This window comes from Phyllobates terribilis, unplaced genomic scaffold (genome assembly GCF_046119375.1).
Source record: "Phyllobates terribilis strain yellow unplaced genomic scaffold, ASM4611937v1 Scaffold_5__5_contigs__length_657084704, whole genome shotgun sequence".
Classification (NCBI taxonomy): Eukaryota; Metazoa; Chordata; class Amphibia; order Anura; family Dendrobatidae; genus Phyllobates; species Phyllobates terribilis.
The window spans coordinates 118,181,330-118,193,050 of record NW_027362765.1 but is presented as its reverse complement, the minus strand read 5'-3'; the positions used below and the strand labels follow the sequence as shown (position 1 = coordinate 118,193,050).

General features: G+C 50.7%; 1 protein-coding gene across 3 annotated transcripts in view; it reads left to right on the top strand.

Moving 5' to 3' along the window:
* Nucleotides 1-4,772: 4,772 nt before the first annotated feature.
* The window catches only part of ASXL1 (ASXL transcriptional regulator 1), a 29,440-nt gene continuing 22,491 nt past the window's right edge, over nucleotides 4,773-11,721 (top strand). For 2 of the 3 annotated variants that reach the window (XM_073682792.1, XM_073682793.1), the window contains exon 1: nucleotides 4,773-5,010. In XM_073682792.1, the coding sequence (XP_073538893.1) occupies nucleotides 4,954-5,010 (57 nt within the window). In that variant the 5' untranslated portion in view covers nucleotides 4,773-4,953. The remainder of the gene's footprint in view (nucleotides 5,011-11,721) is intronic. The other variant, XM_073682791.1, reaches the window with a different exon arrangement.

Below are 11,721 nucleotides of genomic sequence, written 5' to 3'. Positions count from 1 at the left end.
TGTTTCTTGAAAAACATGTCCAGTATATAAAAAATAACTTCTACCTTAAAGGAAATGAAAAAATTGTTTTTAAGTAGTCATTTTAAGGTCATAAGAGATACATAGACTACTACTTTCTATTTATAACACAACCCAAGACAGGCGAGATCCACGGGTTAACGAAGAGATATATGCTGAAAATGTCTTAAAATTATTAATTTTATTCAAAACAATATAGTAAAAACAATTATTAAAGATAAAATAGCAGGGAGAGTCCGTATCAGCGAACCACATGTGACCCAGTCCAAAAATATGGCTATGGGTAATATAAAGAATTGGTAATAGGTTTTCCCGAACAGATTAAAGATTAGTATAATTCCGATGTACATAGAAATAAATGTCAGGTGGGGTGATTGGGTAGGGAGGTTAAATACACAGTACAATATAGGCGAAATAAGGTGCAATGTAGCAGAAGTACAGTACAGATCAAAAGTTTGGACACACCTCATTTAAAGATTTTTCTGTATTTTCATGACTATGAAAATTGTACATTTACACTGAAGGCATCAAAACTATGAATTAACACAAGTGGAATTATATACTTAACAAAAAAGTGTGAAACAACTGAAAATATGTCTTATATTCTAGATTCTTCAAAGTTTGATGACTGCTTTGCACACTCTTGGCATTCTCTTTATGATCTTCAAGAGGTAGTCACCGGAAATGGTCTTCCAACAATCTTGAAGGAGTTTCCAGAGATGCTTAGCACTTGTTGGCCCTTTTGCCTTCACTCTGCGGTCCAGCTCACCCCAAACCATCTCGATTGGGTTCAGGTCTGGTGACTGTGGAGGCCAGGTCATCTGGTGTAGCACCCCATCACTCTCCTTGGTCAAATAGTCCTTACACAGCCTGGAGGTGTGTTTGGGGTCATTGTCCTGTTGAAAAATAAATGATGGTCTAACTAAACGCAAACGGGATGGAATGGCATGCCGCTGCAAGATGCTGTGGTAGCCATGCTGGTTCAGTATGCCTTCAGTTTTGAATAAATCCCCAACAGTGTCACCAGCAAAGCACCCCCACACCATCACACCTCCTCCTCCATGCTTCACAGTGGGAACCAGGCAGTAAAGTCCATCCGTTCACCTTTTCTGCGTCGCACAAAGACATGGTGGTTGGAACCAAAGATCTCAAATTTGGACTCATCAGACCAAAGCACAGATTTCCACTGGTCTAATGTCCATTCCTTGTGTTCATTAGCCCAAACAAGTCTCTTCTGCTTGTTGCCTGTCCTTAGCAGTGGTTTCCTAGCAGCTATTTTACCATGAAGGCCTGCTGCACAAAGTCTCCTCTTAACAGTTGTTGAAGAGATGTGTCGGCTGCTAGAACTCTGTGTGGCATTGACCTGGTCTCTAATCTGAGCTGCTGTTAACCTGCGATTTCTGAGGCTGGTGACTCGGATAAACTTATTCTCAGAAGCAGAGGTGACTCTTGGTCTTCCTTTCCTGGGGCGGTCCTCATGTGAGCCAGTTTCTTTGTAGCGCTTGATGGTTTTTGCAACTGCACTTGGGGACACTTTCAGGCTATGTGCCCACGATGCAGAAATGAAGCAGAAAATTTCTGCAGCGTTTCTGCATCTCCCTTGCCAGAAAAAACGCATGCAGATTGTGCATGCGTTTTTCCTGCAGAATACACGCGTATTCACATGCGTATTCACATGCGTTTATGCATGCGTTTACGCATGAGGACTACAAGCACTTTCCAGGCGATAGCATCACTTGGAAAGTGCTTGACAACTAGGTCACACTATATAAATCCATGCAAACAGCATGAATTTATATAGTGTGACCGTAAAAAATAAAGCTATACTTACCGATCCCCCGCCGCGTGTGTTGTCGCGCTCCTTCCGGGTTGCCGGCATATCACGAGACAGCGACATTATCTCAGGTCCTGGAAGGAGAAGCGCTGCAGGGGCCGCCGGACAGGTGAATATAAACTTTATTATTTTATTCTTTTTTTTACAGGTACAATGGTACCTCTCCTCCAGACTTGGGTACCATCCGCACAGTGAAACGCATATTATCCGCGTGTACAAATGTACAGACACGGATATTATGTGTCTCAATGCAAGTCAATGGCGGCAATTCCGCTGCGCTTCCGCAAAATTAATGAACATGTTGCGGATTTATGAGCGCTGCAGAAACGCTGCGGAAAAATCCGCAGCATGTGCACTGACATTGCGGAATGCCATTGGGGACCATGGGGTGCGGATTACCATGCGTTTTTGATGCGTTTCCGCTGCAGAAATTCCGTGGCGGAAACGCATGAAAAACGCATCGTGGGCGGGCACGCAGCCTCAAAGTTTGCCCAATTTTTCTAACTGACTGACCTTCATTTCTTAAAGTAATGATGGCCACTCATTTTTCTTTACTTAGCTGCTTTTTTCTTGCCATAATACAAATTCTAACAGTCTATTCAGTAGGACTATCAGCTGTGTATCCACCAGACTTCTGCACAACACAACTGATGGTCCCAACCCCATTTATAAGGCAAGAAATCCCACTTATTAAACCTGACAGGGCATACCTGTGAAGTGAAAACCATTTCCGGTGACTACCTCTTGAAGCTCATCAAGAGAATGCCAAGAGTGTGCAAAGCAGTCATCAAAGCAAAAGGTGGCTACTTTGAAGAACCTAGAATATAAGACATATTTTCAGTTGTTTCACACTTTTTTGTTAAGTATATAATTCCACATGTGTTAATTCATAGTTTTGATGCCTTCAGTGTGAATGTACAATTTTCATAGTCATGAAAATACAGAAAAATCTTTAAATTAGGTGTGTTCAAACTTTTGGTCAGTACTGTATATTTCAAATCAAACATGGAATCTTGATATTAACCCCTTTCTGGCCCTGGGCGTAATAGTACGCCCCATGTCATCACCCCCTGTTCAGCGCGGGCTCCGACGCTGAGCCCGCACTGAACTGGGCACATGTCAGCTGATTTATACAGCTGACATGTGCAAGCAACAGCAGCGGGTGGAATCGCGGTTCACCCGTGCCTGTTTACTAGTTAAATGCCACTGTCAATCTCTGACAGTGGCATTTAACAGGGCTGCGCCAGAAGCGTGTCACTTACTCCGCCCATCGGCGACCCCGTCACATGATTGTGGGTCATTGATGGGTTGGCATGACAACCCGGGGTCTGTAGCAGACCCCTGTGGTTGTCATGGCCAGATTGCTATGACCACTGGGCGGCGCTCATAGCAAGTGAGCAAATCTGCTGTATACAGGTGATCTGCTCATCGCCTGTATTTAGCAGAGCCGATCAGGCAACTGCTGCTTCTAGTCTCCCATGGAGACTATTGAAGCATGCAAAAAGTATAAAAAATGTTTTTAAAAATTACTAAAAAAATTAAAAAGTTTAAATCACCCCCGCCTTTCGCAGCATTCAAAATAAAATAATAATAAAAAAAACCACATACACATATTTGGTATCGCGTATCGCCGCATTCAGAATCGCTTAATCTATCAATATAAAAAAATTAATACAATCGGTAAACGGCATAACGAGAAAAAAATTCTAAACATCAGAATTAAGTTTTTTTGGTCGTCGCAACATTGCAATAAAATGCAATAACGGGTGATCAAAACATCGGATCTACCCCAAAATGGTATAAAAAAACGTCATCTCGTCGTGCAAAAAATAACCCCTCACCCGGGCCCCAGATCCCGAAAAATGGAGACTCTGCGGGTCTCGGAAAACGGCGTTTCTTTTTTTAGCGAACTTTGGATGATTTTTTTTTTTTTTTCACCACGTAAATAAAAAAGAACCTATACATGTTTGGTGTCTACGAACTCAAAATGACCTGGAGAATAATAATGGCAGGTCAGTTTTAGCATTCAGTGAACGTGGTAAAAAAAAAAAACTGCAGAATTTATTTTGCAATTTCACCGCACTTGGAATTTTTTCCCGTTTTCCAGTACACAGTATGTTAAAACCAGTGATGGCGATCAAAAGTACAACTCGTCCCGCAAAAAAAATAAGCCCTCACACGGCCATATTGACCGAAAACTAAAAAAAAAACTTATGGCACTGGGAACAAGGAGAGCAAAAAACAAAAACGCTACGGTCATTAAGGGGTTAAATAAAGTGTCACTATAAACCAAATAAAGTGCACCCTTCTTTTGTATACCTTTGTCCCAATTGTTGAATAAAGTGTATACAGCTTAATTCAATCATTTCTATTGCTTTTCCCAATATTAGCGAAAAAAAATAATACGCCTTAATTTGTAATATTTTTTTTTGAGCCGTTAAAAGCGCCTGTAGATAAATGCTACAGATGGGGCCTGAAAGGGTTAAACAAAGCTCCTATTACAAAAAGGTGAAAAAAGACTTAAAATGAGAAGAAAACAGCGCAAACGCCTGAAAGAACTGGCCTGTGCTCTAACACAAAGCCTTGGCTTCATCATCACAAGCTCTACCAGCTCACTGTCTCAAGGACATGTTCACAATCCCAAGATAAAAATCTGCTGTAATTACCAACTATAAAATCAACGACCATAAAAATCGCATCGTGACAGAACCGCACCATGCACGCGGCAGACCGGCCGCCGCACACATAACAATACATATGATGCATTGCGGTGGGCGGAGCACAGTTTTCGCCACCTCTTTACTCACGTGACATTTAGCCCCGCCTTCCAATGCGCAGTTATTCAGTGACGTCACGGTGGGTGTTTTCAGTCTCGTGAGAAGTGAGCTTTGCGCCTCAGCCAATCCCGTACTCTGGTCCCGCCCACGTGTTTTTTTCTGAGGCGGGGCGGAAGTGCTCGTCGTAGTGCATTGTGGGGAGTGTGGTTCCGGTGTGTAGAAGCAGCCAGGGCCGGAGCGGACTACAACTCCCGACAACCCTGAACCGAGCGACCTCTGCGGATACTGAGACCACCCCGCAGACCCGCCCGGCGACCGGACAACATGAGAGATAAACAGAAGCGCCGCAGGGAACGCACGTGGGCCGAGGCCGCCAAGATGGTACGGAGAGGGGCGGGAGCCGTTGTCGGGGGGAGGCGAGGGCAGGAGGTTATAAGCAGGGAATGTGCGGGGGGGAGGGGTCGGCGTGGCTATTGTGGGGGTTCAGGAGCAACGTGTCTGCCGGGAGAATAGGGTTGATGGGCGAGATAATACAGGGGGAGGATGGGGGCGACGGGCGAGATGAGAATACAGGAGGAGGATGGGGGCGACGGGCGAGATGAGAATACAGGAGGAGGATGGAGGCGACGGGCGAGATGAGAATACAGGGGGGAGGATGGGGGCGACGGGCGAGATGAGAATACAGGGGGGAGGATGGGGGCGACGGGCGAGATGAGAATACAGGGGGAGGATGGGGGCGACGGGCGAGATGAGAATACAGGGGGGAGGATGGGGGCGACGGGGGCCGAGATGAGAATACAGGGGGGAGGATGGGGGCGACGGGCGAGATGAGAATACAGGGGGGAGGATGGGGGCGACGGGCGAGATGAGAATACAGGGGGAGGATGGGGGCGACGGGCGAGATGAGAATACAGGGGGGAGGATGGGGGCGACGGGCGAGATGAGAATACAGGGGGGAGGATGGGGGCGACGGGCGAGATGAGAATACAGGGGGGAGGATGGGGGCGACGGGCGAGATGAGAATACAGGGGGGAGGATGGGGGCGACGGGCGAGATGAGAATACAGGGGGGAGGATGGGGGCGACGGGCGAGATGAGAATACAGGGGGGAGGATGGGGGCGACGGGCGAGATGAGAATACAGGGGGGAGGATGGGGGCGACGGGCGAGATGAGAATACAGGGGGAGGATGGGGGCGACGGGCGAGATGAGAATACAGGGGGGAGGATGGGGGCGACGGGCGAGATGAGAATACAGGGGGGAGGATGGGGGCGACGGGCGAGATGAGAATACAGGGGGGAGGATGGGGGCGACGGGCGAGATGAGAATACAGGGGGGAGGATGGGGGCGACGGGCGAGATGAGAATACAGGGGGGAGGATGGGGGCGACGGGCGAGATGAGAATACAGGGGGGAGGATGGGGGCGACGGGCGAGATGAGAATACAGGGGGGAGGATGGGGGCGACGGGGGGGGGGGGGGGGGCGAGAAGGGGGGTGGGGGGGGATGAGATACAGGGGGGAGGATGGGCCGGGCGACGACGGGCGAGATGAGAATACAGGGGGGAGGATGGGGGCGACGGGCGAGATGAGAATACAGGGGGGAGGATGGGGGCGACGGGCGAGATGAGAATACAGGGGGGAGGATGGGGGCGACGGGCGAGATGAGAATACAGGGGGGAGGATGGGGGCGACGGGCGAGATGAGAATACAGGGGGGAGGATGGGGGCGACGGGCGAGATGAGAATACAGGGGGGAGGATGGGGGCGACGGGCGAGATGAGAATACAGGGGGGAGGATGGGGGCGACGGGCGAGATGAGAATACAGGGGGGAGGATGGGGGCGACGGGCGAGATGAGAATACAGGGGGGAGGATGGGGGCGACGGGCGAGATGAGAATACAGGGGGGAGGATGGGGGCGAGATGAGAATACAGGGGGGAGGATGGGGGCGAGATGAGAATACAGGGGGGAGGATGGGGGCGAGATGAGAATACAGGGGGGAGGATGGGGGCGAGATGAGAATACAGGGGGGAGGATGGGGGCGAGATGAGAATACAGGGGGGAGGACGGGGGCGAGATGAGAATACAGGGGGGAGGATGGGGGCGAGATGAGAATACAGGGGGGAGGATGGGGGCGAGATGAGAATACAGGGGGGAGGATGGGGGCGAGATGAGAATACAGGGGGGAGGATGGGGGCGAGATGAGAATACAGGGGGGAGGATGGGGGCGACGGGCGAGATGAGAATACAGGGGGGAGGATGGGGGCGACGGGCGAGATGAGAATACAGGGGGGAGGATGGGGGCGACGGGCGAGATGAGAATACAGGGGGGAGGATGGGGGCGACGGGCGAGATGAGAATACAGGGGGGAGGATGGGGGCGACGGGCGAGATGAGAATACAGGGGGGAGGATGGGGGCGAGATGAGGATACAGGGGGGAGGATGGGGGCGACGGGCGAGATGAGAATACAGGGGGGAGGATGGGGGCGACGGGCGAGATGAGAATACAGGGGGGAGGATGGGGGCGACGGGCGAGATGAGGATACAGGGGGGAGGATGGGGGCGACGGGCGAGATGAGGATACAGGGGGGAGGATGGGGGCGACGGGCGAGATGAGAATACAGGGGGGAGGATGGGGGCGACGGGCGAGATGAGGATACAGGGGGGAGGATGGGGGCGAGATGAGGATACAGGGGGGAGGATGGGGGCGACGGGCGAGATGAGAATACAGGGGGGAGGATGGGGGCGACGGGCGAGATGAGAATACAGGGGGGAGGATGGGGGCGACGGGCGAGATGAGAATACAGGGGGGAGGATGGGGGCGACGGGCGAGATGAGAATACAGGGGTGAGGATGGGGGCGACGGACGAGATGAGGATACAGGGGGGAGGATGGGGGCGAGATGAGGATACAGGGGGGAGGATGGGGGCGACGGGCGAGATGAGAATACAGGGGGGAGGATGGGGGCGACGGACGAGATGAGGATACAGGGGGGAGGATGGGGGCGAGATGAGGATACAGGGGGGAGGATGGGGGCGACGGGCGAGATGAGAATACAGGGGGGAGGATGGGGGCGACGGACGAGATGAGGATACAGGGGGGAGGATGGGGGCGAGATGAGGATACAGGGGGGAGGATGGGGGCGACGGGCGAGATGAGGATACAGGGGGGAGGATGGGGGCGAGATGAGGATACAGGGGGGAGGATGGGGGCGACGGGCGAGATGAGGATACAGGGGGGAGGATGGGGGCGAGATGAGGATACAGGGGGGAGGATGGGGGCGAGATGAGGATACAGGGGGGAGGATGGGGGCGACGGGCGAGATGAGGATACAGGGGGGAGGATGGGGGCGACGGGCGAGATGAGGATACAGGGGGGAGGATGGGGGCGACGGGCGAGATGAGGATACAGGGGGGAGGATGGGGGCGACGGGCGAGATGAGGATACAGGGGGGAGGATGGGGGCGAGATGAGGATACAGGGGGGAGGATGGGGGCGAGATGAGGATACAGGGGGGAGGATGGGGGCGAGATGAGGATACAGGGGGGAGGATGGGGGCGACGGGCGAGATGAGGATACAGGGGGGGAGGATGGGGGCGACGGGCGAGATGAGGATACAGGGGGGGGGTGGGGGCGACGGGCGAGATGAGGATACAGGGGGGGAGGATGGGGGCGACGGGCGAGATGAGGATACAGGGGGGGAGGATGGGGGCGACGGGCGAGATGAGGATACAGGGGGGGAGGATGGGGGCGACGGGCGAGATGAGGATACAGGGGGGGAGGATGGGGGCGACGGGCGAGATGAGGATACAGGGGGGGAGGATGGGGGCGACGGGCGAGATGAGGATACAGGGGGGGAGGATGGGGGCGACGGGCGAGATGAGGATACAGGGGGGGGATGGGGGCGACGGGCGAGATGAGGATACAGGGGGGGGATGGGGGCGAGATGAGGATACAGGGGGGGAGGATGGGGGCGAGATGAGGATACAGGGGGGGAGGATGGGGGCGACGGGCGAGATAATCAGGGCTGTGGAGTCGGTATAAAATGGACCAACTCCTAAAATATACGATGCAGTATGGGCTGTAAATGTTTTCATAAGAATTTGGGAAAGTTGTGAAATGTCCCATAAATGTCTGTTCTTTTCCTGATCTAAGGATCTAGGCTTTTAGTTAAAGCGCACCTGTCAGCAGGATTGTGCTCAGTAAACCACATACACTGTCAGGTGGCGACATTACACTGAGTAAAATGATACCTTTGTTGATGAAATCCGTGCTGTGGTTCTTTTATAATCTTTATTTTCATTACTGAGATAATGATATGCTCGTGCTTCGGGGAGGGGTTTTATCTTGTGCTCTACTTATGTATTCATATTTCTGGCAGGTCACTGTGCTTTCGGTGACCTGTCTACTTTTTTAAATACTGCCGGTGTAATTTGTGTGCCACACAGAAATATGAATATATAAGCAGAGCACCGGTTAAAACGCCCCCCACACACACACACACACACACACCACCTCAAAGGCCGTCCCAAAGCACCAGCATATCATTATGTCAGAAATGAAAATAAAGATTACACAAAAACCACTGGATGGATTTCACTGGACTGGCTGGGTATTACTGAGGAAGGATGGGGATGACTGGGTGTGATAGTACAAGGGGAGGTGGGCAAGATATGAGCGGAGATGATGGCCAGGATAATACCCCGGAGGGGTGAATGGTGCAGGGGTGTGCGTCACTTAGGTGACTAGACAGCGTTTTTTGGGGGCTGGTGGTGTTTTATTATGGGGAGGGGATGTCAATGAAGATGATTTGGTGGGTGTTGTGCAGTGTATATTTTGCGGAGGGGCGGTGTGTGTGTGTATATTTTGCGGAGGGGCGGTGTGTGTGTGTATATTTTGCGGAGGGGCGGTGTGTGTGTGTATATTTTGCGGAGGGGCGGTGTGTGTGTGTGTGTATATTTTGCGGAGGGGCGGTGTGTGTGTGTATATTTTGCGGAGGGGCGGTGTGTGTGTGTATATTTTGCGGAGGGGCGGTGTGTGTGTGTGTATATTTTGCGGAGGGGCGGTGTGTGTGTGTGTATATTTTGCGGAGGGGCGGTGTGTGTGTAGGTCCTGCGTCAGCACCCGGTCAAGTGCCAGGGCCCCGGACAAAGGGGAAGCCCAATCACCATCAGGACCTGGGCCGCTCCCCAGCAGCTGGGCCCATTATTCTGTATGGAGGACTGCCAGGGGCCCATTATTCTGTATACTGGTTGGCCCGCAACTTTGACAAAGTTTTTCATTTGGCCCTCTGTGTTTGAGTTTGACAACCCTGGTCTAAACGGAGACAGAAATGTCATATATGTTCACTGTGGATTGCAAATAAATCACCTTTGTTGTACATCATCTGAGTGTCAAGTTCTTCATAGATGTTATACTATGGATTGGGCTCCTACTTGTGCACCTGCTTTCATGAGTGCAGTGTTCTGCTAAATCCTGACTGATGACCACCCATTTTTGTCTAATCACTGTTTGGAGTTTATCACAGTTTCTGTGTTTTTGCTATCCTGTGGATTAAAAAGAAACATTTTGTCTAAACTGCAGCAGGCAGTCCAGTAAGTGACACGTCACTGGAATAAGGTTCTTTGCCCCTACATCATGCTGCTCTCAGATTAGGTGGCACACCCCCTCTTGTATTGGCACTGCATCAGTTGTTTGATTCAGTATAAAATACAAATCACAAGCAACTGAAATGGCAAATTAATAAAATTAGATTGCTTGCTCGACCCTGATCCAAGTGGCAACAAATCCAAAATTGACACTTTGCAAGTGTAGAGAATGCTGGGCGATTTCTGACAATATAGGATATAACTCAGTATCAGAGGATAAGTAATGTATGTACACAGTGACTGCACCAGCAGAATAGTGAGTGCAGCTCTGGAGTATAATATGGGATGTAACTCAGGATCAGTACAGGATAAGTAATGTAATGTATGTACACAGTGACTGCACCAGCAGAATAGTGAGTGTAGCTCTGGTGTATAATACAGGATGTAACTCAGGATCAGTACAGGATAAGTAATGTAATGTATGTACACAGTGACTCCACCAGCAGAATAGTGAGTGCAGCTCTGGGTATAATACAGGATGTAACTCAGGATCAGTACAGGATAAGTAATGTATGTACACAGTGACTGCACCAGCAGAATAGTGAGTGTAGCTCTGGTGTATAATACAGGATGTAACTCAGGATCAGTACAGGATAAGTAATGTAATGTATGTACACAGTGACTCCACCAGCAGAATAGTGAGTGCAGCTCTGGAGTATAATACAGGATGTAACTCAGGATCAGTACAGGATAAGTAATGTAATGTATGTACACAGTGACTGCACCAGCAGAATAGTGAGTGCAGCTCTGGAGTATAATACAGGATATAACTCAGGATCAGTACAGGATAAGTCATGTAATGTATGTACACAGTGACTGCACCAGCAGAATAGTGAGTGCAGCTCTGGAGTATAATACAGGATGTAACTCGGGATCAGTACAGGATAAGTAATGTAATGTATGTACACAGTGACTCCACCAGCAGAATAGTGAGTGCAGCTCTGGGTATAATACAGGATGTAACTCCGGATAAGTAATGTAATGTATGTACACAGTGACTGCACCAGCAGAATAGTGAGTGCAGCTCTGGAGTATAATACAGGATGTAACTCAGGATCAGTACAGGATAAGTAATGTAATGTATGTACACAGTGACTCCACCAGCAGAATAGTGAGTGCAGCTCTGGGTATAATACAGGATGTAACTCCGGATAAGTAATGTAATGTATGTACACAGTGACTCCACCAGCAGAATAGTGAGTGCAGCTCTGGAGTATAATACAGGATGTAACTCCGGATCAGTGCAGGATAAGTAATGTATGTACACGGCAACCACATATCAAATCCTGTGAGTGCGCACTACCCATCCTCTCCCCGACTCTGGGCTTACAGCCCCAGCTTCATGTCAGATGTTCCGGAGAGAAACACAGGGGCGCTCATAGTGTGCGCGCTCACACTTCATGTAGCCACTGACTCAGTGTGGCTCCGGTGGGGGCCCGGGGAGCGGAT